The sequence below is a fragment of the Anolis sagrei genome, chromosome 13, assembly GCF_037176765.1.
Source record: "Anolis sagrei isolate rAnoSag1 chromosome 13, rAnoSag1.mat, whole genome shotgun sequence".
Classification (NCBI taxonomy): domain Eukaryota; kingdom Metazoa; phylum Chordata; class Lepidosauria; order Squamata; family Dactyloidae; genus Anolis; species Anolis sagrei.
This window is the reverse complement of record NC_090033.1, coordinates 19,548,558-19,576,490: the sequence shown is the minus strand read 5'-3', so window position 1 is coordinate 19,576,490 and position 27,933 is coordinate 19,548,558. Positions and strand designations below refer to the sequence as shown.

General features: G+C 43.2%; 2 protein-coding genes across 2 annotated transcripts in view; one reads left to right on the top strand and one right to left on the bottom strand.

Annotated features, from left to right (window-relative positions):
* The window catches only part of DNAJC16 (DnaJ heat shock protein family (Hsp40) member C16), a 36,685-nt gene extending 35,825 nt beyond the window's left edge, over window positions 1-860 (bottom strand). Inside the window, exon 1 of the mRNA XM_067472877.1 lies at window positions 665-860. The gene's annotated coding sequence lies outside the window, so the exon portion shown is untranslated. The remainder of the gene's footprint in view (window positions 1-664) is intronic.
* Window positions 861-2,194: 1,334 nt separating this feature from the next.
* On the top strand, window positions 2,195-27,826 carry CASP9 (caspase 9). The gene is made up of 10 exons (XM_067472874.1): window positions 2,195-2,625; window positions 9,375-9,576; window positions 12,948-12,995; window positions 13,246-13,283; window positions 15,415-15,591; window positions 19,544-19,633; window positions 19,800-19,947; window positions 20,675-20,848; window positions 22,872-22,981; window positions 26,081-27,826. The coding sequence occupies exons 1-10, from the start codon at window positions 2,371-2,373 to the stop codon at window positions 26,171-26,173; spliced, it is 1,335 nt and encodes a 444-aa protein (XP_067328975.1). The 5' UTR covers window positions 2,195-2,370; the 3' UTR covers window positions 26,174-27,826.
* The last annotated feature ends 107 nt before the right edge of the window (window positions 27,827-27,933 follow it).

Sequence of the window (27,933 nt, the reverse complement as noted above, 5' to 3'; positions counted from 1 at the left end):
CACAAATATAAATGTAACATATATATAAATATATACATATAATATAAATACTAATAAACATATATGATCTAAAAATATAAAAACATATACAACTAAAATATTATATAAATATAATATTATATATATTATAATATTATATAATATATATATATATACACACACAAACATATATATATAACATTATATATTATACATATATATATATATATAAATATATATTACACACATATATAAACAAATAATAAAAAGGCAAATTTGAGTATGAAATATAATATCAAAATATCAAATAATATTTATATAAATATAAATGTAACATATATATAAATATATACAAATAATAAAAATGTTGAGACAAAATATATTTATAAATTATAAAATAATGAACAAACATATAAATATATCTATATACAAAAAATATTTACAAAATACAAAAATAGAATACCCATCAAACAATAAAAATATAATTTCTACGAAATATAACAATTTTATATATATATATATATAATAAAATTAGAATATCTAAAAATGTAATAAAAATAGAATATCTATAAAACATAAAAATATACAATATATATTATATATATATATATATAAAGAGTTCATATACATAGTTTAATATTATATATATAAAAATAATAATTGGTGAAATGTTCGCACTACCCACCCTCAGCTCTCTTCTCTTGTCCCTTTAGGCTCCACTTCCGGTTCCGGCCGCCGTCACCATAGAGACGCTCACTTCCGGCAAGGCCAAGCCCCGCCTCGAAACTTGGCCGGGAGGGTAAGCGAGCGGTGGAACGAGCTGCGCATGCGCCGAGAGTATAAGGCGGGGGAAACCGCGCATGCGTAGAAAGGTGTACCTCGCATGTGTGGTGAGCCGTCTGTCTACTGTGGGTTGGTTGGGCATAAGGAGATGGAAACTGCGCATGCGCGGATGGCCGTTTGTCTCGGGGATTGTGTGGTAATAAGGAGCAGGAAACTGCGCATGTGCGGAGAGAGAAAAAGCTGGGGAAACTGCGCATGCGTAGAAAGCTGTACTTCGCATGCGTGGTGAGCCGTCTGTCTCCTGCGGGTTGTTTGGGCACAAGGAGCTGGAAACTGCGCATGCGCAGAGAGCTGCTTGTCCCGTGGATCGTTTGGCAATAAGGAGCTGGAAACTGCGCATGCGCGGAGAGCATATGGCGGGGGGAAACTGCGCATGCGTAGAAAGCTGTAGCTCGCATGCGTGTTGAGCCGTCTCCAAGCGGCTCTCCGCGCATGCGCAGCTGGAAACGGCGCATGCGCAGAGAGGTGTTTGTCTCGGATCGTTTGGCAATAAGGAGCTGGAAACAACTGCGCATGCGCGGAGAGCTGTTTCTCTTTTGGATCGTTTGGCAATAAGGCGCTGGAAACTGCGCATGCGCAGAGAGCAAAAAGCTGGGGAAACTGCGCATGCGTTGTGAGCCGTCTGTCTCCGGGTTGTTTGGGCATAAGGAGCTGGAAACTGCGCATGCGCGGAGAGCCCTTTGCCTTGCTGCGGGTTATTCAACCCTAAGTAGGGGGAAACTGCGCATGCGTAGAAAGCTGTGCTTCGCATGCGTGGTGAGCCGTCTGTCTCCTGTGGGTTGTTTGGGCACAAGGGGCTGCAAGCTGCGCCTGCGCGGGCACATGGAGCTGGAAACTGCGCATGCGCGGAGAGCCGTTTGTCTTGCTGCGGGTTGTTCAACCCTAAGGAGGGGAAAACTGCGCATGCGTGGTGAGCCGTCTGTCTCCTGCGGGTTATTTGGACACAAGGAGCTGGAAACTGCGCATGCGCAGAGAGCCGTTTGTCTCGCTACGGGTTGTTCTACCCTAAGGAGGGGGAAACTGCGCATGCGTGGTGAGCCGTCTGTCTACTGTGAGTTGTTTGGGCACAAGGAGCTGGAAACTGCGCATGCGCAGAGAGCCTTTGTCTCGATGCGGTTTGTTCTACCCTAAGGAGGGGGGAACTGCGCATGCGTGGTGAGCCGTCTGTCTACTGTGAGTTGTTTCGCCACAAGGAGCTGGGGAAACTGCGCATGCGCGGAGAGCCGTTTGTCTTGCTAGGGTTGTCCAACCCTAAGGAGGTGGAAACTGCGCATGCGTGGTGAGCCGTCTGTCTACTGTGAGTTGTTTGGGCACAAGGAGCTGGAAACTGCGCATGCGCAGAGAGCCGTTTGTCTCGATGCGGTTTGTTCAACCCTAAGGAGGGGGAAACTGCGCATGCGTAGAAACCTGTACCTCGCATGCGTGGTGAAGAGCGGTTTGTCTCATGGATCGTTTGGCGATAAGGAAGCGGACACTGCGCATGCGTAGGGAGCTGCTTGTCTCCGGGCAGTTCAACCACAAGGAGATAACCGCGCATGCGTCAGAACGATGTCGCCAAGCGGTGGCCATATATGGGCATGTGGCGTCACGCAAAGGGGAGGAGCCAGGGGCGTGGTCAAGGGTAGGGGAGTTCCCTACCCGGAAGTAGCGTGTTTTCCTCTATTTCCCGCCATGGAGGAGTCCCACCGGGTTTTGCTGCGGAGGAATCGGGTCCGGCTGGTGAAGGAGCTGCGAGTGGATCCCCTCTGGGATCTCCTGGTGCAGGAGGGGGTCTTCTCCCAGGACATGGTCGAGGAGATCCAGGTCCAGTGCCTTTCAGTGCCTTGATAAGAGAGGGCAGAATACAGGGTTAGTCAAAATGCATAGGCCAATAAGCCATTCAATTGAATGGCTTATTGGCCTATTCATTTTGACTAACCCTGTATAAACATGGCAACAGGAAGGAGGGCAGAATAGTATAAACATGGGGAGGAGGAAAAGGATAGCGGGGAAATAATAATAATAATAATTATAATAATAATAAATTAGATAATCATTTAATTTATACAAGTCAAATAAATAAATAAACAAATAAAATAAATCAAATACATTATTATATTATAATAATAATAATAAATTATTCAAGTCAAATAAATAAATAAAATTTTTATTTATTTGTTTGCTTGTTTGGAAGTTTTCTATCCCGGCCTTCTCACCTCAACCGAGGGACTCAGGTCGGTTTACAGCATATATGCAATTGCAAAATACAGGGTTAGTCAAAATGAATAGGCCAATGTACAGGGTTAGTCAAAATGAATTGGCCTATTCATTTTGACTAACCCTGTATACAAATACAACCGAGTGCAACATCATTAAAGATTAAAACCACACAATAAAATACAATAAAACACCATCATTGCAATTACCCAGGCCAGAACGTCAATACAGTCGTAGTCGTAGTCACAGTTCATCAAAGATTCGATACCGTCGACCACGGTATCCTTCTGGGACGCCTCGCGGGAATGGGCCTTGGTGGCACTGCTCTGCAGTGGCTCAGGTCCTTCCTAGAGGATCGTACTCAGAAGGTGTTGCTGGGGGACAACTGCTCTACCCCACAACCATTGACTTGTGGGGTCCCGCAGGGCTCAATATTGTCCCCCATGTTATTTAACATCTACATGAAGCCGTTGGGAGAGATCATCCGGAGTTTCGGGGTGCGGTGTTATCTGTACGCAGATGACGTCCAACTCTGTCACTCCTTCCCACCTACTACTAAGGAGGCTGTTCAGGTCCTGAACTGGTGCTTGGCCGCTGTATCGGACTGGATGAGGGCGAACAAATTGAAATTGAATCCAGACAAGACAGAGGCACTCCTGGTCAGTCGGAAGGCCGAACAGGGCATAGGGTTACAGCCTGTGTTAGACGGGGTGACACTCCCCCTGAAGACGCAGGTTCGCAGCTTGGGTGTGATCCTGGACTCCTCGCTAAGCTTGGAACCCCAGGTTTCGGCGGTGTCCAGGGGAGCATTTGCACAACTCAAACTTGTGCGCCAGTTGCGCCCGTACCTTGGGAAGTCGGACTTGGCCACGGTAGTCCACGCTCTGGTCACATCCCGGATTGATTACTGCAACGCGCTCTACGTGGGGTTGCCCTTGAAGACAGCCCGGAAGCTTCAGATGGTCCAGCGCTCGGCAGCCAGGTTGCTAACTGGAGCGGCACTCAGGGAGCACACCACTCCTCTGCTGAGCCAGCTCCACTGGCTGCCAATCCGCTACCGGGCTCAATTCAAGGTGCTGGCCTTAGCCTATAAAGCCCTAAACGGTTCTGGCCCCGCTTACCTCTCCGAACGCATTTCCGCCTACGAACCGACTAGAACATTAAGATCGTCTGGGGAGGACCTGCTCTCGATCCCGCCTGCGTCACAGGTACGCTTGGCGGGGACGAGAGACAGGGCCTTCTCAGTGGTGGCCCCTCGGCTATGGAATGCCTTGCCAGCTGACATCAGGCAGGCACCTTCGTTGCTGGCGTTTCGGAGAATGGTCAAGACCTGGCTTTACGAACAAGCGTTCGGCTAAGCAATGCAACTAACTAAGGAAGACGGTAACTGAACATAGGAACGGCACAATGACTATGAGAATGGATCTGACTTTAACGGAGGCGCTATATATGTTGTTTGTCGATTTGTCTGTCTATGTTAATTGTTGTGGAGCGACGTTGTCGTCCCGGTTGTTGTATTGCCGTGTTTTTAATTGCACTGTAAACCGCATTGAGTCGCCTGTCAAGGGCTGAAATATGCGGTATAAAAGTGAAGCAAATAAATAAATAAATAAATATTCATTTTGACTAACCCTGTATACAAATACAACCGAGTGCAACATCATTAAAGATTAAAACCACACAATAAAATACAATAAAACACCATCATTACAATTACCCAGGCCAGAACGTCAATACAGTCATAGTCGTAGTCACAGTTCATCAAAGATTCAGTCCTCAAATGCCACATTCCAGAGCCAGGTCTTTAGTAATTTCCTGAAAGTCAGGAGGGAGGGGACAGATCGAATTTCCAGTGGAAGGGAGTTCCAGAGCCGGGGAGCCACCAATGAGAAGGCCCTGTCTCTCGCCTCCACCAAGCGCGACTGAGAGGGTGGTGGGACCGAGAACAGGGCCCCTCCGGAAGATCTTATTTATTTATTTATTTATTTATTAATGCACTTGTATACCGCTAATATCTATTATTACATTTTACTACACGCATATTATATTTTAGTATATATTATTATATTATATTTATATAACATTACATTATTATAGTATTTTTATTTTATTATTTTATTTGTTCATGGCCCCAATGGAGAGAGCAAGGAACACTGGGATATTTATATTATTAATATATTTTATTATTATATTTCTACTATTATTATATTTTATTATAGTCATATTACATTAGTATATTTATATTATTTTATCTGCTTTATATTTATATTATTATTGTTTTTTATTTTTTTATTTTATTTGTTCATGGCGCCAATGGAGAGAGTAAGGAACACTGGGATATTTATATTATTAATATATTTTATTTCTATATTTCTACTATTATATTTTATTATATTCACATTATATTCTAGTATATATTATATTTATATATTACCTTATTATAGTATTTTTATTTTAATATTTATATTATTAATATATTTTATTACTATATTTCTACTATTATAATTTATTATATTCATATTATATTTTAGTATATATTATTGTATTATATTTACATAATATCACATTATTATAGTATTTTTATTTTAATACTTATATTAATATATTTTATTTATTTATTTATGTACTTGTATACCGCTAATATCTCAGCCTAAATCGGCGACTCATTGCGGTTTACAACATTTAAAAAACAATATTCAGTTAAAAGCATAAAACACATATACAGTACAAATTATTGGGCCACCAATAACAATCCTATGCATCTCATAACTGGAATCGTAATCCAAAATTCATCGTCCGTGTATAACCAATCCTTAGTCATCACAATTCGTTACAACGGATTAACCGAATGCTTGTTTAAACATCCATGTCTTCAATCTTTTCCGAAACACCATCAGCGAAGGGGCTGATCGTACCTCTATGGGGAGGGTGTTCCAAAGCCGGGGGGCCACCACAGAAAAGGCCCTATCTCTCGTCCCCGCCAGCCGAGCTTGAGAAGCAGGCGGGATCGAGAGCAGGGCCTCCCCGGAAGATCTCAAAGTCCTGGTGGGTTCATAGGCAGAGATGCGGTCAGATAGGTAGCTTGGGCCGGAACCGTTTAGGGCTTTAAAGGCCAACGCCAGCACTTTGAATTCAGCCCGGTAGCAGATCGGTAGCCAGTGGAGTTGGCGCAACAGGGGGGTTGTATGCTCCCTGCACTCCGCTCCTGTTAAAATCATGGCTGCCGAGCGTTGGGCTAGTTGGAGCTTCCGAGCTGTCTTCAAAGGCAACCCCACGTAGAGAGCGTTGCAGTAGTCTAAACGGGATGTAACCAGAGCGTGGACTACCGTGGCCAAGTCAGACTTCCCAAGATACGGGCGCAGCTGGCGCACAAGCTTTAGCTGTGCAAATGCTCCCCTGGTCACCGCCGAAACCTGGGGCTCCAGGCTCAGCGATGAGTCCAGGGTCACACCCAAGCTGCGAACCTGCGTCTTCAAGGGGAGTGCGACCCCGTCCAACACAGGCTGTAACCCTATGCCCTGTTCGGCCTTGCGACTGACCAGGAGGACCTCTGTCTTGTCTGGATTCAATTTCAATCTTAATAACCTTAATAATCTATTATACATTATTATATGTATAATAATAATAAATTATTAGATAATCATGCTGTATATGTATATATGTGTGTCCTCCTTTCTTCACAACCGTGGACAGCGAGTGGAGAGGGAAGGCCTGGTCTCAGAGAGGTCCCCCCTCTCTCTCTCTCTTGTGGGGTTCCTCCTCAGGGGGCCATTCTCTCCCCTCTCTTGTTTCACATCTCTATGACCACTTGCTCAGCTGGTTCAAGGTTTTGGGCTGGAGTGTTATCAGTATGCCGATGACACTCAGCTGGTGCTGAAGATGGAAGGCCGACCAGACTCTGTCCCCGATTGTTTCCCTCAGTGCCTCATTGAGGCCGTGACTGGATGGCTGTGTGCCAGCAGGTTGAGGGTGAATCCAGCAAAGACGGAGATCCTATGGCTGGGTCGACCGGGCAGTGGGGACGTCCAGCTGCCTACCCTGGATGGCGAGGCACTACGCCCGTCCTCGTTGGTCAAGAGCCTGGGAGTCCTTTTGGACCCTCTGCTGACAATGGAGGCCCAGGTCTCCGCCGTGAGCAGCACCACCTTCTTTCTTTCACCTGCGGCAAGCTAGACTGCTGGCCCCCTCCCTGTCCAGGCCACGGTCATCTCAAGACTGGACTACTGTAACGCCCTCTACATTGGCCTCCCGCTGTCGGTGATCCGGAAGCTCAAGTTGGTACAAAATTCAAGTGGGAACTCCGATGAGATGCCACATCACCCCAATCTTCCTGCAGCTGCATTGGTTACCCATTGAGCACCGGAGCACTTTCAAAGAGATGGGACTCACCTTGAAGGCCTTGCATGGTCTGGGGCCGATGGACCTGAGGGACCACCTCACCCCCTCCCAACCCCAGAGATCCCTCCATTCTGAGGACCAAGATCTATTGGAAATCCCCAGTGTCAAGACCTTTCATCTAACAGCAACCAGGCACAGAGCCTTCACAGCAGTGGCACCATCGCTCTGGACTCTGCCACCTGAAGTCCGTGCCTTGCGGGACTTACTAGCTTTCTGCAGGGCATGGAAGACATACCTGTTTCGACAGGCCTTTGATCTTTGATATTGCTGTTTTTAAATTGTGTTAGATTTTAGCCTGTTCTTGTAAGTCGCTCCAAGCCCCAGGGGAGTGGCGCCATATGCGTTTGCATAATAAAATAAATAAATAAATATACCTCCCTGGGATGCATTTGGGAGCTTTAAAAACACAACAATGGTGTGTGTATATATATATATAATCATTATAATAATACATTCTATATGTGTGTGTGTGTGTATATATATATATATATATATATATATATACATACAATCATTATAATAATGTGTGTATATATGTGTGTGTATATATATAATCATTATAATAATACATTTTATATATGTGTGTATGTATTGTGTATATATATATATAATCATTATAATAATGTGTGTATGTATATGTGTATATATATATACAGGGTTAGTCAAAATGAATAGGCCGAATGTATGTTTACTGTAACGCTTATTGGCCTATTCATTTTGACTAACCCTGTATATATAATCCTTATAATAATATGTGTGTGTATATATATAATTATTATAATAATGTGTGTATGTATGTGTGTACATATATAATCATTATAATAATACATTCTATATGTGTGTGTATGCATGTGTATATATATAATCATTATAATAATGTGTGTATGTGTATATATAATCATAATGTGTGTATGTATGTATATATATATAATCATTATAATAATGTGTGTATGTATGTGTGTACATATATAATCATTATAATAATACATTCTATATGTGTGTGTATGCATGTGTATATATATAATCATTATAATAATGTGTGTATGTGTATATATAATCATAATGTGTGTATGTATGTATATATATAATCATTATAATAATGTGTGTATGTATGTGTGTACATATATAATCATTATAATAATACATTCTATATGTGTGTGTATGCATGTGTATATATATAATCATTATAATAATGTGTGTATGTGTATATATAATCATAATGTGTGTATGTATGTATATATATATAATCATTATAATAATGTGTGTATGTGTGTACATATATAATCATTATAATAATGTGTGTATGTATGTGTGTACATATATAATCATTATAATAATACATTCTATATGTGTGTGTATGCATGTGTATATATATAATCATTATAATAATGTGTGTATGTGTATATATAATCATAATGTGTGTATGTATGTATATATATATAATCATTATAATAATGTGTGTATGTATGTGTGTACATATATAATCATTATAATAATACATTCTATATGTGTGTGTATGCATGTGTATATATATAATCATTATAATAATGTGTGTATGTGTATATATAATCATAATGTGTGTATGTATGTATATATATATAATCATTATAATAATGTGTGTATGTGTGTACATATATAATTATTATAATAATGTGTGTATGTATGTGTGTACATATATAATCATTATAATAATACATTCTATATGTGTGTGTATGTATGTATATATATATAATCATTATAATAATGTGTGTATGTATGTGTGTATATATAATCATAATAATACATTCTATATGTGTGTGTATGTATATGTATATATGTATATATATCTATTACCCATTAGAGGAACCTCCTTAGGAATTTCTTGGCTCCCATGAAACTCCTTGTCACAGTTGATGCTAAACCGCATTCGTCCTCCGGTGTAGACACACCTTCAGACGCGATGTCTCCTTTCTTCACAGGCGTCTGGTGCTCGGAGTGCGCAGGCGCGGCAGCTGTGCATTGACCTGGAGACGCGGGGAAAGCGGGCCTTGCCTATCTTCATCCACTGCCTCCAGGAAACGGGTCAAGGCGCTCTAGCCGATCTGCTGCGAGAAGGATGTGGTCCAGCGCCGGCGGGGCCCACAGACCACATAAGACCCGTCCCCATCCATGTGGACCCAGGTATGTCCTTCCTGGAGCTAATTTCCTGGAGCTCTGCATCTCATGGTGCCAGAGCGCAGTCTGTTCAGTGCCTTCCAAGTCGCCCTGTCTTCTGTGTGCCCAGGGGGGAGTCTCTCATCTGGTCTTAGCGGGTTTGAGCCTGCCACTTTTGGACTCTCGCTTGCTGGGGTGTTCCAGCAAGTGTCTCTGTAGATCTTAAAAAACTATCTGGATTTAAGTTGTTGACGTGCTGGCTGATACCCAAACAGGGGATGAGCTGGAGATGTCTCTGCCTTGGTCCTTTCACTATGGCTGCTACTTCCCGGCGGATGTCAGGTGGTGCAATACCGGCTAAGCAGTGTCATGTCTCCAGACACCCCGTGATAATGCGGCATGTCTCATTAAGAGCCACATCCACTGTTTTAGCGTGGTGAGATGTGTTCCACACTGGGCATGCATACTCAGGAGCGGAGTAGCACAGCGCAAGGGCAGATGTCTTCACTGTGTCTGGTTGTGATCCCCAGGTTGTGCCAGTCTGCTTTCCTATGATATAGTTTCTAGCACCCACTTTTTGCTTGGAGCAAGCACGCTCCCCTGAGGCAGGCCGTTCTTCTGTCTTCGCTATCTGCTTCTCTGGCCCTGGAACTCAACAAAAAAGCTCCTGTTCTGTATTATAATATATTATAATATTATATTATAATATATATTTATATTATATTATAATAATATATATTGTGTATTTAGTGTGGTGAGATGTGTTCCACACTGGGCATGCGTACTCAGCAGCAGAGTAGCACAGCGCAAGGGCAGATGTCTTCACTGTGTCTGGTTGTGATCCCCAGGTTGTGCCAGTCAGCTTTCGTATGATGTCCCTAGCGCCCACTTTTTGCTTGATGTTCAGGCAGTGCTTCTTGTAGGTCAGAGCACGGTCCAGAGTGACTCCTCCCAGGGATTTGGGTGCGCTGCAATGCTCCAGTGGGATTCCTTCCTTCCCAGGTAATAATCCTCAGAGCTCGGGATGCTTGTCTGTTCTTGAGATGAAAGGCACATGTCTGTGTTTTGGATGGGTTGGGGATCAGCTGGTTTTCCCTGTAATAGGCAAGAAGAGCACCTAGACTAGAGCTTCGGTGAACTTCTTTTCAACCATCTGAAAGCTCCCTGCTTGAGTAGTGATGGCACGATCGTCAGCATAGATGAAACTAAAAGTCCCTTCTGGCAGTGGCTGGTCATATGTGTAGATGTTGGACATGGATGGAGCAAGCACTCTCCCCTGAGGCAGGCCATTCTTCTGTTTCCGCCATCTGCTTCTCTGGCCCTGGAACTCAACAAAAAAACTCCTGTTCTGTAGCAGGTTTCCTTGAGTGGTGATGGCACAATCGTCAGCATAGATGTAACTCTCTGTCCCTCATCGCTGGTCATTTGTGTAGATGTTGAACATGGATGGAGCAAGCATGCTCCCCTGAGGCAGGCCGTTCTTCTGTTTCCGCCCTCTGCTTCTCTGGCCCTGTGTGGCACCTCAGGATAAGTTTCACCTTGCTCTCAAACACCACCAGACCACGGCTGTAGGGATTATAGTTTATTGTAAAAGCTCCAAAAGAAGGCAAAGTTTAAGTCAATACAAAGTTCAGGTAAAATGCACGGTACAGTTCCAGAAATCCTTCAGAGACAATCGAAGTAAACAGGAATCATGAAGCAAGAAGTAGCTTAGCCCAGAAGCTGCACAAAGGAATCCAATGCAGAACCATGAAACAGCTTAGCAAATAGCCACGTTGAAACTGACAGCTAAGAATTGCCCGAGGCAGCCCTAAATACCTTTTGCACATCAAAACAATCTAGCTTCCCACAAACTGCTTTTCCATTGCTCCCTTGACCTATCGCTGACCTAACTTGGCTGTGATCCGAGAGCTCCGTCTCACGGTTTTGCTATCACTTTGAAGGAGCACCTGGCCCTCCTCCTTATCAGCTGCATTCCTGTCCTGTGAGAACTGCTTCTCCAGCTCGTCTGCAGGCTGAGAAAACTGTGAAAACTGAAAATCAGACTCAGGGGCCTGTTGAACCACAACACCCTGGAACTCAACAAAAAAGCTCCTGTTTTGTAGCAGGTTTCCTATGAGGCGGGTGAGGTGGTCGTCCTTGGTGATATTATACATTTTTCTCAGGAGGAGGCGGTGGTTCACAGTCTCATAAGCTGCAGGCAGGTCTATGAAGACAGCTCTCCGAAGCTCTAGGTGCTCTTACTGGAATTGGCCCTGGAACTCAACAAAAAAGCTCCTGTTTTGTAGCAGGTTTCCTCTGAGGCGGGTGAGGTGGTCGTCCTTTGTGATACTATACATTTTTCTCAGGAGGAGGCGGTGGTGGTTCACAGTCTCATAAGCTGCTGACAGGTCTATGAAGACAGCTCTCCGAAGCTCTAGGTGCTCTTACTGGAACTCTGGCCCTGGAACTCAACAAAAAAGCTCCTGTTTTGTAGCAGGTTTCTTCTTCTTCTTCTTCTTCTTCTTCTTCTTCTTCTTCTTATTATTATTATTATTATTATTTTTACAGTAGGTGTGACGCATAGGCTTGGGTGATCAATAAAAAAATTGGTTCTAAACTCATTTCGTTTCTAGGGTGCATTAGCATTTCGAAATTCTGAGGACTTCCGAAATTTGAGATTTCAAAATTTCCGAAATTTTGTAAATTACGAATCGATTCGTTAATGGCGGACGCGATTGCGCAATATACTAAAAAAACCTCCAAATGGGACAGGGGGAACTTCTGAAGCTTCCCTCTCCCTCTGTTGTTGACTGTTGGTGTGATAAAACAAACAACAACTATATTATATTATATTATTATTATATTATTACATTATATTGTTATATATTATATTATAATATTATATTATATTATTGTATATTATATTATATATTATTATAATATATATGTATATAATATAATAATTTATTATATTATATATATATTATATTATATTATTATAATATTATTATATTATATTATTGTATATTATATATTATTATATTATAATATATTATATATATTATATACAATTATAATATACAAGTATAATATAATCTAATAATAATATAGTAATATAATATATAATATTATAATATACAATACAATACAATGCACCAGACATACGGAAATAATTACGAAATAATTACGAAAATTGGAAAAAATTGTTTTGATTCTTAATTACTCCTCACACTATTCCTGCATGGCTTGATATTGGATTGTAAGCTAATTTAAATACGAATCAATAACAATAACAAAATTAACGAACTGGATCGCCCAAGCCTAGTGACGCATATCCCACTTTTTTCTCTCACCTTAGATGATAAAATTATCTCTCGGCTTAGATGCAAATACTATTTTTTTAATTTTTTTTCCAGTGACGGAAAGACCCCAACAACCAAGGCTGGATATTACACCAGTTCACGGTAAGAAAAAATCCAAGTTCTAGAAGGTGTTTCTTTCCTTAAACTATACGACTAAATGTATAGAATAATAATATTAATATACTAATAGTCTACCAATTTCAATGCTGTGAGCTACTTTGCCTCTCACTTGAAAGATCTATAATATAAGCAATAAATACACAACATAAATATAGTATTTATTGAGAAATAATATAATTCATATGTGTGTCTGTGTGTGTATGTTTATTTTACGCTTTGTCTTCATCTCTAGGCTTCGGCGGAGAGAAAACCCGGAGAAACTCGGAAACAGTTAGTGTCACATTATATATATTTATAATTCTAAGAATATAGTATTATATTATAATATATTATTATATTATAATATATTACTAGCTGTACCTGCCACGCGTTGCTGTGGCCAACCTTCCCCCTATCTCCCCTTCTTTCCCGCCTTCCTTCACTCCCTCTTTCCTTCCTTCCTTCCCGTCTTTCCTTCTCTTCTTCCTTCCTTCTCTATCTCTTTTTTTCCTTCCTCCTTTTCCTTTCTCTTCTGCTGTCTCTCTTTTCTTCCTTCTCTCTTTCCTTCCCTCCCTCTTTCTCTACATCTTATCCCCTTCCTTCGCTCCCTCTTTCCTTCCTTCTTCCTTTTTCTCTTCTGCTGTCTCTCTTTTCTTCCTTCTCTCTTTCCTTCTTTCCTTCCCTCTCTCTTTCTCTACATCTTCCCCCCTTCCTTCGCTCCCTCTTTCCTTCCTTCTTCCTTTTTCTCTTCTGCTGTCTCTCTTTTCTTCCTTCTCTCTTTCCTTCTTTCCTTCCCTCTCTCTTTCTCTACATCTTCCCCCCTTCCTTCGCTCCCTCTTTCCTTCCTTCTTCCTTTTTCTCTTCTGCTGTCTCTCTTTCCTTCCCTCCCTCTTTCTCTACATCTTCCCCCCTTCCTTCGCTCCTTCTTTCCTTCCTTCTTTCCCTTTTTTCTTTCCTTCTCTCCTTCCTTCTCTATCGCTTTCCTTCCTTCCCCCTTTTCCTTTCTCTTCTGCTGTCTCTCTTTTCTTCCTTCTCTCTTTCCTTCTTTCTTTCCCTCCCTCTTTCTCTACATCTTCCCCCTTCCTTCGCTCCCTCTTTCCTTCCTTCTTTCCCTATTTTCTTTCCTTCTCTCCTTCTTTCGTTCTCTAACTTTCCTTCCTCCCCGCTTTTTCTTTCCCTCCCTCTTTCTCTCTCTTCCTTTTCTACCTCATTCCTTCCTTCCTTCTTTCTTTCCCTCCCTCTTTCTCTCTTTTCCTCCTTTTCTACCTCATTCCTTCCTTCGGTGGAGGGGGATGGGGATGAGGGATGGATTGGGTCATGGCGGGAAGGGACGGGGCGGGGATTGGAGGGGGCGTGGTTTCCTGGGAAGGGGCGTGGCCAGCAGAGGAGGAGGGGCAGGAGGGAAGGATTGCGTCAGTACGGGAAGGGGCAGGGCGGCGAAGGGAGGGGGCGTGGCTTTCTTGGAGGGGGCGTGGACGGTGGAGGAGGAGGAAAGAAGGATGGTGTATGGGCAGGTAGGGTCGGGGCGGCGGAGGGTGGGGGTGTGGCTGTCTCAGAGGGGGCGTGTGTGGAGGGGGAGGGGGAGGAGGGAAGGATGGCGTATGGGTGGGGGCGTGGCTTTGTCGGAGGGGGCATGGGTGGGGGAGGAGGAGGAGGGAAGGATGGCGTAGGGGCGGGGTGGTGGTGGGTGTCGGAGGGGGCATGGGTGGGGGAGGAGGAGGAGGGAAGAATGGCGTAGGGGCGGGGTGGTGGTGGGTGGGGGCGTGGCTTTGTCGGAGGGGGCATGGGTGGGGGAGGAGGAGGAGGGAAGGATGGCGTAGGGGCGGGGTGGCGGTGGGTGGGGGCGTGGCTTTGTTGGAGGGGGCATGGGTGGGGGAAGAGGAGGAGGGAAGGATGGCGTAGGGGCGGGGCATTGGTGGGCGGGGGCATGGCTTTGTCGGAGGGGGTGTGGGCGGAGGGGGAGGGGGAGGAGGGAAGGATGGCGTATGCGCGGAGGGGGCATGGTCCAGCCATGTGTGCGCGCTGGGCGGCTCGCGCCGGGACGTCTTTGCTCATGCTCTGTTTCTTTTTGTGATGGTGAGTTTGTTGTAATGTTTTTTTGTGTTGTGATGAGTGTTGTGCATACCTTGTGGTTTGAGGTATGCGTCAGCCAAGTTTGGTGTTTTTTCGTCCGGGGGTTTTCGCGTTTTGTGGCCCCCTACGACGCCCTTTTCCATTTTATATATATAGATTATATTATAAAATATATTATTCTCTTAACTATTAATATTATATTATATTATATTATAAAAATATTATATTATATATCGTTATTATTCTGCACATTGAGCCACAGCAGTTAAAGCAGTATCGAACTGCGGTAATTCCGCAGTGTAGATGCACCCAGTCTTTCTGATTCCTCCTCTCTCACGTCCGCACTCAGGCGTATCTCCTCACAAACGACCCTTGCGGCTACTGCCTCATCATCAACAACGTCAACTTCAGCGAGGCCTCCCGACTTGGCCGGCGCTCTGGATCTGACCTGGATTGCAAGCGGATGGAGGAGCGCTTCAAGTCTTTGTGTTTCAAGGTCTTGACCCGGCGGGATCTCCCGGCTGAGGTGAGCACAGACCTGGCTCACGGAAAAACACAATCCTAGGTTGAGCACCAAATGAAGGTTCCGCACTTTGACGAGTTCCAGGTTCAGAACATTCTCTGGCCCGCAACGTATCTGATAACATTGTTGTTCCTGGATTATAAATATATACATATATAAATGTCATCCAATACATTTATGTATATGTGTGCATGTATGTATGTATGTATGTGTATATATATATAGTACACACACACATATACATAAATGTATATAGTACACTGTGATGATGTGTAATTTTATTCCTATAGTCATGTATTGTTTAGACAATAGTTAGTAATGGTAAGTATGTAGAATTGTATTTTATTAGGGATGGTAACTGGCTTGGCTTGCCTTGAGCTGAGTTGCCATAGCAACGGGGGCGGAGCCAACTGCCAACTGCCACTTGGCAGCGCAGCTTTTTAAAAGTTGTCAGTCCGTAGCCGGAGAGTTACAGGAGAGGACTGATCTGTGAATCCGTAGTCCGTAGCCGGAGAGTTACAGGAGAGGACTGATCTGTGAATCTGTAGTCCGTAGCCGGAGAGTTACAGAAGAGGACTGATCTGTAAATCCGTAGTCTGTAGCCGGAGAGTTACAGAAGAGGACTGATCTGTGAATCCGTAGTCCGTAGCCGGAGAGTTAAAGAAGAGGACTGATCTGTGAATCCGTAGTCCGTAGCCGGAGAGTTACAAAAGAGGACTGATCTGTGAATCCGTAGTCCGTAGCCGGAGAGTTACAAAAGGGGACTGATCTGTGAATCCGTAGTCCGTAGCCGGAGAGTTAAAGAAGAGGACTGATCTGTGAATCCGTAGTCCGTAGCCGGAGAGTTAAAGAAGAGGACTGATCTGTGAATCCGTAGTCCGTAGCCGGAGAGTTACAGAAGAGGACTGATCTGTGAATCCGTAGTCCGTAGCCGGAGAGTTACAAAAGAGGACTGATCTGTGAATCCGTAGTCCGTAGCCGGAGAGTTAAAGAAGAGGACTGATCTGTGAATCCGTAGTCCGTAGCCGGAGAGTTAAAGAAGAGGACTGATCTGTGAATCCGTAGTCTGTAGCCGGAGAGTTAAAGAAGAGGACTGATCTGTGAATCCGTAGTCCGTAGCCGGAGAGTTACAGAAGAGGACTGATCTGTGAATCCGTAGTCCGTAGCCGGAGAGTTACAAAAGAGGACTGATCTGTGAATCCGTAGTCCGTAGCCGGAGAGTTAAAGAAGAGGACTGATCTGTGAATCCGTAGTCCGTAGCCGGAGAGTTAAAGAAGAGGACTGATTTGTGAATCCGTAGTCTGTAGCCGGAGAGTTACAGAAGAGGACTGATCTGTGAATCCGTAGTCCATAGCCGGAGAGTTACAAAAGAGGACTGATCTGTGAATCCGTAGTCCGTAGCCGGAGAGTTACAAAAGGGGACTGATCTGTGAATCCGTAGTCCGTAGCCGGAGAGTTACAAAAGGGGACTGATCTGTGAATCCGTAGTCCGTAGCCGGAGAGTTAAAGAAGAGAACTGATCTGTGAATCCGTAGTCTGTAGCCGGAGAGTTAAAGAAGAGGACTGATCTGTGAATCCGTAGTCCGTAGCCGGAGAGTTAAAGAAGAGGACTGATCTGTGAATCCGTAGTCCGTAGCCAGAGAGTTACAGAAGAGGACTGATCTGTGAATCCGTAGTCCGTAGCCGGAGAGTTACAAAAGAGGACTGATCTGTGAATCCGTAGTCCGTAGCCGGAGAGTTAAAGAAGAGGACTGATCTGTGAATCCGTAGTCTGTAGCCGGAGAGTTACAGAAGAGGACTGATCTGTGAATCCGTAGTCCGTAGCCGGAGAGTTAAAGAAGAGGACTGATCTGTGAATCCGTAGTCCGTAGCCAGAGAGTTAAAGAAGAGGACTGATCTGTGAATCCGTAGTCCGTAGCCGGAGAGTTAAAGAAGAGGACTGATCTGTGAATCCGTAGTCTGTAGCCGGAGAGTTACAGAAGAGGACTGATCTGTGAATCCGTAGTCCGTAGCCGGAGAGTTAAAGAAGAGGACTGATCTGTGAATCCGTAGTCCGTAGCCGGAGAGTTAAAGAAGAGGACTGATCTGTGAATCCGTAGTCCGTAGCCGGAGAGTTACAGGAGAGGACTGATCTGTAAATCCGTAGCCAGAGAGTTACAATAGAGGACTGATCTGTGAATCAGTCGTCTGTAGCCGGAGAGTTACAAAAGAAGACTGAACTGCGAATCAATATATATGTATACACCATCTTCTTGATGATGATGTTGACCATGTTGATGATGTAGGTAATGTCATCGATGAAATTGATGATGTTGACCATTGTCATTTTGAGTGTTCTACGCTATTGAACACTCAAACCAAACAACCATCTTCTTGATGATGATGTTGATCATGTTGATGATGGAGGTAATGTCATCGGTGAAATTGTTGATGATGTTGACAATTGTCATTTTGAGTGTTCTACGCTACTGAACACTCAAACCAAACATCCATCTTGTTGATGATGATGTTGATCATGTTGATGACGTAGATAATGTCACTGGTGATATTGTTGACGACAGTGATAACGTCTTTGACGATGCCGTTATCATCTGTAATGATGCTGATGGTATCATCTTTGTCATTGATGATATTGTTGATGACGACAATGTTGATAACATCATTGATGCTGCTGCTATCATCTTTGATAGTATCAATTAGTCGTCAACTATCTCACCAATGGCATTACCTACATCATCAACATGATCAGAATCATCACCAACACTATCAAGTATGATAGTAACATCATCAACATTTTTTCCAACATACACTCAAACCAAACAACCATCTTCTTGATGATGATGTTGATCATGTTGATGATGTAGGTAATGTCATCGGTGAAATTGATGATGTTGACCATTGTCATTTTGAGTGTTCTACGCTACTGAACACTCAAACCAAACAACCATCTTGTTGATGATGATGTTGATCATGTTGATGATGTAGGTGCAGCAGAGCAATATATTTACCAGGTTTCATTGAGTACCTCTTGGAGAAGGAAGAAGATTGAGAAACAGCTTGGCAGGGTTCCAGGCATTTATTCATACTCCGGAGTAAGGATGATCAGCATAACCAAGGGCTGATGCACACCTGATGTCACATTTAGTCCAGCTTTTATAGCATGGAATTGCTAGTTTTGCACATGCGTAGAACAACTCTGACATTTACACAATACAATAATTAACAGGAATTTTCATATGTAGTTGCCAAGGACATCTTTCTGGCAAGACCATCATGACCCCAAACATCTGCTCACTTATATAACTTTTCAACTTTACCCCTTATCCCCAGATGACATGTTCCATTGTTTCTTAATTCTTAGATCTCTTAAATGAACTATAACTTTATATATGTTTTTAACATAAAAGTTGATCAAGGCAATCTCTTCATTAATTCTGCCGTAATTACTCTGTTAATAACTTAGTTCCCCGGGAATTTTCTTTTAAATAAAACGTTTCTGAAATTACCTGCTATTTACATCAAATAGTCAGGAGATGGCGCTCTCTCACCATATGACCTTAGATGTTCTAAGTCTTGGATCGATATATATTGATTTCTATGTGCTACCAGTTCTTTGGTGGTCAACATTCAACTAGAGTAAACATTCGGCTTGTATAAACATGTACCTTTGATCAGTCATCTTGACCTCTCTATCGATCCATCCCATCTGTTGGCTTGTTTTCCCTTAATTTGCAAAATCTTCCTCACGCTGGTCTTCTCAGAATTCAGGTAAGAATCTTTTTATTCTAAATTATGAGTATTATTTTATTTTTCCCCTAACGACTGCCACATAGATAATATCATTGAAATTGATGATGTTGTTGACATCATTGACAAATCTGTTATCATCCTATGCTATTGAACACTCATTGTTCATTGACTTTTTTAACGCATGGCTTTTGGAAATCCCCTCTAGGCCATCGTGGTGGAGTTACAGAGCCTGGCCAGGCGCGACCACAGCTCAATGGACTGCTGCCTTGTGGTCATCCTTTCTCATGGCTGCCAGGTTGGAAAATCACGACTTTGAGTTATCTCCACCAATGTGCGGACTTCTTACCTGTTCCCACCCCAACACTGGGGACCTTCTTAGATGTTCTCATGGTCCCCATATATAACTGTATTATCCATGCATTGATTTGTGGCTTCTGCTTTCCATCTTGTGTCCGTTCCAGACAAGCCACATCCAGTTCCCGGGCGGCATTTACGGCACAGACGGCCACCGTCTTTCGGTGGAGAAGATTGTCAGCTTCTTCGATGGGTCCCATTGCCCCAGCCTCAGGGGGAAACCCAAGATCTTCTTCATCCAGGCATGCGGAGGAGGTACGCACATGTTTTACGGGCAGCAGCCTTTGAGAACTTTGGCCGAGCATCATTGTGTTTCCCCTGACGTTCAACCATATCTCTCTCCATATCTCTGATGCTACTAAACACTCAAACCAAACATCCATCTTGTTGATGGTGATGTCGATTATGTGGATGACGTAGATGATGTCACTGGTGATATTGTTGACGACAGTGATAATGTCTTTGACGATGCCGTTATCATCTGTAATGATGCTGATGGTATAGGTAATGTCATTGATGACCTATATCTCTAGAATCCAGTCAATGGAATGACAATTTGGTTTCTTTCCTATTAGACCTCTCCATTGGATGATGACTTGTTGCCCCTTTCCTGAGTTATCCATGTTATATTTTTGTGTATTATAATATAATATAATAATATATTCTTAGTATTATAAGTATGTATTATATAATAATAAATATATATTGGATATATGTATATAGTAATATACAATGCTAATATTGTTCTTTGTTAATAATGTAATATATTATATATCCATATATTAATAATAATATATATTTTATAGTAATATTTTAATATTATCATTTATTACTATAATTATATTTTATAATATTATATTGTTTTATTATATATTATTATGTTTTATAAAATTAATAATAATATAATATTATAAAATATAACATAATAATATATAATGATACATTATAATATTATAATAATTTTGTGTCTTTCTTTTCCTAGAGGAGAAGGACCGCGGCTTCCAAGTGGATCTGGACCCGCCCTTTAATGACCCGGCAAGTGTTGAATCCGATGCGATGCCTTTTCGAATCCAACCAGGCAATGCTGACGAACCAGACGCTGTTGCAAGCTTGCCGACCCCCAGCGACATGTTGGTGTCTTATTCCACGTTTCCAGGTTAGTATGATCCCTCCCAACAGATGGCCATCCAGCCATAGCTATGAGTGAGTTTTACAGATAGATTGATAGGTGCGTGTATATATTATTATTATTATTATTATTATTTCTTGCATTTATTGACCGCCCCTCTCAGCCCGAGGGCGACTATATATATATATGACAAGTATATCATAGAATCCTAGAGTTGGGACCCCAGAAACCATCCAGTCTGACTCTATTGTTGCTTACTGCATCTGCCTGCCACCTCAGGAGGAGAAGGAGGAAATCCTGCTGCTCCCCGCCCGCCCTCCACAGAGCTGAGAGGAGAAAGGGGACTGTGGAAAAGACTTTATATACATCTGCCTGCCACCTCAGGAGGAGAAGGAGGAAATCCTGCTGCTACTCTCCCCCTCCCCAAGCCAGCTAAGAGGAGGAAGGGGACTGAGGAAGAGTCTTTAAAAACACCTGTCTCCTTGCTGTTGCTTATATACATCTCCCTGCCACCTCAGGAGGAGAAGGAGGAAATCTTGCTGCTACTCTCCCCCTCCCAAGCCAGCGGAGAGGAGGAAGGGGACTGAGGAAGAGTCTTTAAAAACACCAGTCTCCTGGCTGTTGCTTATATACATCTGCCTGCCACCTCAGGAGGAGAAGGAGGAAATCTTGCTGCTACTCTCCCCCTCCCCAAGCCAGCTAAGAGGAGGAAGGGGACTGAGGAAGAGTCTTTAAAAACACCTATCTCCTTGCTGTTGCTTATATACATCTCCCTGCCACCTCAGGAGGAGAAGGAGGAAATCTTGCTGCTACTCTCCCCCTCCCAAGCCAGCTGAGAGGAGGAAGGGGACTGAGGAAGAGTCTTTAAAAACACCAGTCTCCTGGCTGTTGCTTATATACATCTGCCTGCCACCTCAGGAGGAGAAGGAGGAAATCTTGCTGCTACTCTCCCCCTCCCAAGCCAGCTGAGAGGAGGAAGGGGACTGAGGAAGAGTCTTTAAAAACACCAGTCTCCTGGCTGTTGCTTATATACATCTGCCTGCCACCTCAGGAGGAGAAGGAGGAAATCGTGCTGCTACTCTCCCCCTCCCAAGCCAGCGAAGGGGACTGAGGAAGAGACTTTAAAAACACCAGTCTCCTGGCTGTTGCTTATATACATCTGCCTGCCACCTCAGGAAGAGAAAGAGGAAATCCTGCTGCTACTCTCCCCCTCCCAAGCCTGGAAGAGGAGGAAGGGGACTGAGGAAGAGACTTTAAAAACACCTGTCTCCTGGCTGTTGCTTATATACATCTGCCTGCCACCTCAGGAGGAGAAAGAGAAAATCCTGCTGCTACTCTCCCCCTCCCAAGCCAGCAAAGAGGAGGAAGGGGACTGAGGAAGAGTCTTTAAAAACACCAGTCTCCTGGCTGTTGCTTATATACATCTTCCTGCCACCTCAGGAGGAGAAAGAGGAAATCTTTCTACTATTCTCCCCTTCCCAAGCCAGTGAAGAGGAGGAAGGGGACTGAAGAAGAGACTTTAAAAACACCAGTCTCCTGGCTGTTGCTTATATACATCTGCCTGCCACCTCAGGAGGAGAAGGATTAAATCCTACTGCTACTCTCCCCCTCCCAAGCCAGCGAAGAGGAGGAAGGGGACTGAGGAGGAGACTTTAAAAACATCAGTCTCCTGGCTGTTGCTTATATACATCTGCCTGCCACCTCAGGAGGAGAAGGAGGAAATCCTGCTGCTACTCTCCCTCTCCCAAGCCAGCGAAGAAGAGGAAGGGGTCTGAGGAAGAGTCTTTAAAAACACCAGTCTCCTGGCTGTTGCTTACTACATCTGCCTGCCACCTCAGGAGGAGAAAGGGGACTGAGGAAGAGACTTTAAAAACACCTATCTCCTGGCTGTTGCTTATTATTTCTGTTGTGGTTTTATATTGTATTTAATTTTTCATGTGCATTTTGATATTATGTATATTACTTGTTGACTACCTTGAGTTGCCGAAAATAAATAAATAAATAAATAATATATTTAATTTGGGGGGGGGGTCTATCCTTGTTCTTTCAGGGTTCGTGTCCTGGAGGGATAGGTTGACCGGCTCCTGGTATATTGAAAGCCTGGACCAAGTCCTGGAGCAGTTTGCCCATTCGGAAGACCTGCTCGATATGCTTCTCCGAGTAAGTGCTGTGTAATGACTCTTAACCTAGTAGGCCGGAGTAGAAGCCTGGGATAACAGTAAGGCAAACCTCCATTTTGGGAGTGTAAGCCAGGGAAGCAGCCATCTTGAGAGTGGATATGTTGGGGTTCAGCCTGGTTGTGAACCTGAACCTGCTTCTCTGATTGTATTTCCTGACGCTGCTGAAAATGTATTTCCTGATGCTAATGAAAATGTTGATTCTGAGGTCAGTGTAGAAGAAACTCCTGCAGGCTTGGAAAATGAAAGTACACATTCTCATGAGAATGTTTCGGAGCCAAGCGGTGATAGCTCTCCAGAGAAGCTAACACCTGGGATCCTTAATGAGGATAGAAGAGGACAGATTTGGCAAAACAGGGGTGAATCGCAGAGTCTGCGAAGGTCAACCAGATTAAAAGAAAAAGAAACAAGGGCTTCAAAGCCTGGAGGCGTGTCACGAAACAGTTTCCTCAGCTTTAAGTGCCTCCCGCCGGGTTGACTCTTTAGATCAGGCATCGTTTTAGACTGAGGCATTACCTTGGCAGATCTCCCGTATCCCGTGGCCTTTGTCCCAAGAGGCTTCTAGTGCTCCAAGTACGGTTAGTGGGTTGCTAACAGGTTCCAGGATTTTACAGTGTTGCTTTTGGTTTTTGATCCAGTTCATGGGTTTATGATTGCTGATTTTTACTGTGGCTTTTTGACTTTGCATTATCCTCTATTTTGTAACCATTTTTCATCAATAAAAAGGGATTGTTTTTTCTCACGGTCAAGTGTGGTGGATTGGGGTCTTAGGGTCTCGTTTCCTGCTCTGGGTTGCAACAGGATAGACAGAAGAGGGGAGGAGTTTGAGGTCTCCTGGGATTGGCGAGAGCAGATGGGAGGAGCCAAGTCTTGGGAGGGGAAAAAAGTTTCAGCTTCTGAGAGAGAAGAGTTATTGGGATTCGGGAACTGAAGGAAGAAGTCGGGTTTTTGAGATTAGATTTTTCTGAGAGAGCGCTTGTGTCAGGCAGGGCTACATAATTGGCAAGAAGGGTCAAGTAGCCTCCTGATTACTTGTGGGTGACAATACAAGGGGTTTGCTCTCTAGTTGGAGTAAATTAGCTGTAAAGGACTCTGGTGAGAGTTAGCTAATTGCTCTGAAGACAGCGTGAGTTAGGTTAGTCGGAAACTCATTGCTATTTCGCTGAAGTAGAGTGAGGGATTTGTTTGAGTAACCATTAAGATATTGTACTATAGTAACAAGACAAGTGCTTGTGCCTCTTAAAAGAAGTCTGTTGTCTGTTTGGCTTGGGAGGGGATTGATTTTGTAATTTGGGAGTTGTAGTTGCTGGGATTTATAGTTCGCCTACAATCAAAGAGCATTCTGATCTCCACTGACAATGGAATTGAACCAAACTTGGCACACAGGACTCCCACGGCCAACAGAAAATACTGGAAGGGTTTGGTGGCCATTGACCTTGAGTTTGGGAGTTGTAGTTCACCTACATCCAGAAAGCACAGTGGATTCAAACAATGATGGATCTGGACCAAACTTGGCACAAGCACTCAATACGCCCAAATATGAACACGGATGGAGTTTGGGGGAAATAGACCTTGACATTTGGGAGTTGTAGTTACTGGGATGTATAGTTCACCTACAATCAAAGAGCGTTCTGGAAAGAGGAAGCTAAGGAAGGAGAGAAAGAGGAAGGTAAAGTTGGCCACAGCAACGCATGGTGGGTACAGCTAGTAATAATAATAATAATAATAATAATAATAATAATCTATATAAATAAAAATGTAATGTTCGTTTAACAAAACTCAAAAACCACAGGACGAATTGACACCAAATTTGGACACAAGGCACCTACTAACCCAAGGAGTGACCATCACTCAAAAAATTGAGTTTGTCATTTGGGAGTTGTGGTTGCTGGGATTTATAGTTCACCTACGATCAAAGACCATTCTGAACCCCACCATGATGGAATTGAACCAAACTTGGCACACAGTTCTCCCATGACCAACAGAAAATACTGGAAGGGTTTGGTGGACAGTGTCTTTTGGTTTTGGAGTTGTAGTTCACCTACATCCCTCTGGACTCAAACAAGGATGGATCTGGACCAAACTTGGCACAAATATTCCATATGCCCAAATATGAACACAGATGGAATTTGGGGGAAATAGACCTTGACATTTAGGAGTTGTAGTTGCTTGGATTTATAGTTTGCCTACAATCAGAGCGTTCTGAACCCCACCAACAATAGAACTGGGCCAAACTTTCTACACAGAACCCCCATGACCAATAGAAAATACTGTGTTTTCTGATGGTCTTCAGTGACCCCTTTGACACCCCCTTGCGACCCCTTCAGGGGTCCCGACCCCCAGGTTGAGAAACACTGCTTTATCGTTACTTCATTCCATGGGTTGTCCTTGAGTAGGATTTCTAGTCAGTTTAACATCCTAATACCACAGAAAGGTCTCTTATTCAAGCAGTCATATTTTTGGAAGCTAAGGGGGAGCTGTGTTGGCAGGGAAGGGAAGAGATTACCTCAGAAACGCTGCCACCACCCAATAGACATCTTGGGTGGTGGCAGCATTCAACCAAAGGAAGATTGAACCAGTGTTCACTCTACCAGTACACACCTCTAACATCATCTCGCTACCGTACTATTGTCCAGTAGTGTGATATACATTGATATTTGGTGTTAGATCAATAAGTGGGATTCCCCCCTCATTACTTTATCGTGGTGGTATAGCGGCGAGATTTATAATAGCATATAACGTCCTTGGTATCAGCCGGTACGATGTGATATACCCCTACCCTGATTCTTTATATTTGGTGGCCAGCTGCGGGATAGGTTGGGTTATACGCTGCCTCCTTAAAGTTGGGCTCCTTTCAGATCCATAACCAACCAGGGAGTTTTCCTATTGGTCTTTATGGCCGTTTGAGAAAGAAACATTTTGGGTCCTGAACCACATCCCCAATTATAATGTTCCGCTTCCTTATATTTCTCCAAAGAAGGAGGAAGTGGAAAGAAACATTTACTAAATTGAATCATTTACTAAATCACGCATCCGAGGATATCGTTGTCATTCTAACTTCGATCTCTTTCTTTTGACCCAGGTTGCCAATGCTGTCTCGGCCAAAGGGACCTTCAAGCAAATGCCCGGCTGTTTCAACTTCCTCCGGAAGCGGTTCTTCTTTACGGCCCGATAAACGTGCCTTCCATATTGGATTTCTATCCTGCCATATCGAGGAATAGCGCGAAAGGGTGGCTTTGGTGCCATCTAGTGGCCGCCTTTGGAACTGCCGTTATCCACCTCCCCGATTTTACTCTTCCAGATTTTCTAAGCTTTTTCAAAACGGTCCTTCAGTTTCATTTGCGAACGGGAAGTTGAACTGACCCCTTAGTAGAGTTTCGTACAATGCACAATAATACTTTTCATATAATCTTTATATATTTCTTTTTGTTGTGTCAGGAGCGACTTGAGAAACTGCAAGTCTATCAGCAAATTAGAGAATCTACTATAGAGTCATGACTTCAAGTCTATCAGCAAATTATAGAATCCACCATAGTGGTCATGACTGGAAGTCTATCAGTAAATTATAGAATCCACCGTTGTGGTCATGACTGGAAGTCTATCAGTAAATTATAGAATCCACCGTTATGGTCATGACTCAAAGTCTATCAGCAAATTATAGAATCCACTGTTGTGGTCATGACTCAAAGTCTATCAGCAAATTATAGAATCCACCGTTGTGGTCATGACTGGAAATCTATCAGCAAATTATAGAATCCAAATTATAGATCGTAACATCGCGAACACTTCAACTGTTATCAGCACTAGTCCACACCTCCTGCATTCCAGAGTGTCGTATGACGTTGCGTCCATTTGTACTACTACTACTAATAATAATAATCAAAATTGAAAATATGCTGACGTGAACAAGGTAAAATATAACTACGATAGGATTTTTCGGAGAGAAACGAGGGAACAACAATCCATCGTAAGTCAGTATTCAAGTGCATTGTGAGGACATATTGCTGAGAGTTCTCCTTATTCTGGGAACAACCACGTTTTCAGGCTCCTCCTAAAGACTGCCAGTGTTGGGCATGCCTGATGTCCTTGGGAAGTGAGTTACAGAGTCGGGGGGGCCACCACCGAAAAGGCCCTGTCCCTCGTCCCCACCAATCACGACATGACTTCAAGCCTACCAGCAAATTATAGAATCGACCGCAATCCTTACACCTGAACAGCACCAGCGCTTCCATTTCTGTAGTGATCGCACCTCTTTGGAGGTTTTTTTTACTTGAACCAGGATGGCCATCTATTGGGAGGGATTTGACTGTGCCTTCCTTCCTGGTTGAACGGGGTTGTTCTTCTCTTTGAGACCTCAATATGTTTCCACCATTTCAATTCATGTTAATTAATACAAAATTGCTGTAAGAATTGCCCGTCCTGGGCCCATAACCCTTCTGTTTACTTGGGTTTAATTCTCTATTTTTAAGCAGAGAAAAACGCCCTTCTATAAATGCAAGTGTCGCGTAAGTATAAGAAAACGGAATGAAACGTCATCAAAATACATTTTTCACACCTATCCGATATTTCTATGCAATATTGGTCGTGTTTCTACGCGATCGGACTTGCTGTTTCAGCGTGGGTTGATCCCAGGTGTGTTAATTTATTTTTTTCTTCTATGTATTGTGATTCGTCTTTTTTTCAGATTTGTTTTGTTTTGATGTAAACATTTTTGGATTGTATGTGTAATTGATATTATGTACATTGTTTCCTCTTGTTGTGAGCCGCCCCGAGTCCCCTTGGGGAGAGGGGAGCGGGATATCAATAAAGAATTATTATTATGATACTATATCTCTCTGTGTGTGAATAATATCTATCTATCTATATCTATGGCTGGATGGCTCTCTGTCAGGAGGGCTTTGATTGCGTTTTCTTGCCCCGGTGAAGGAAGTTGGA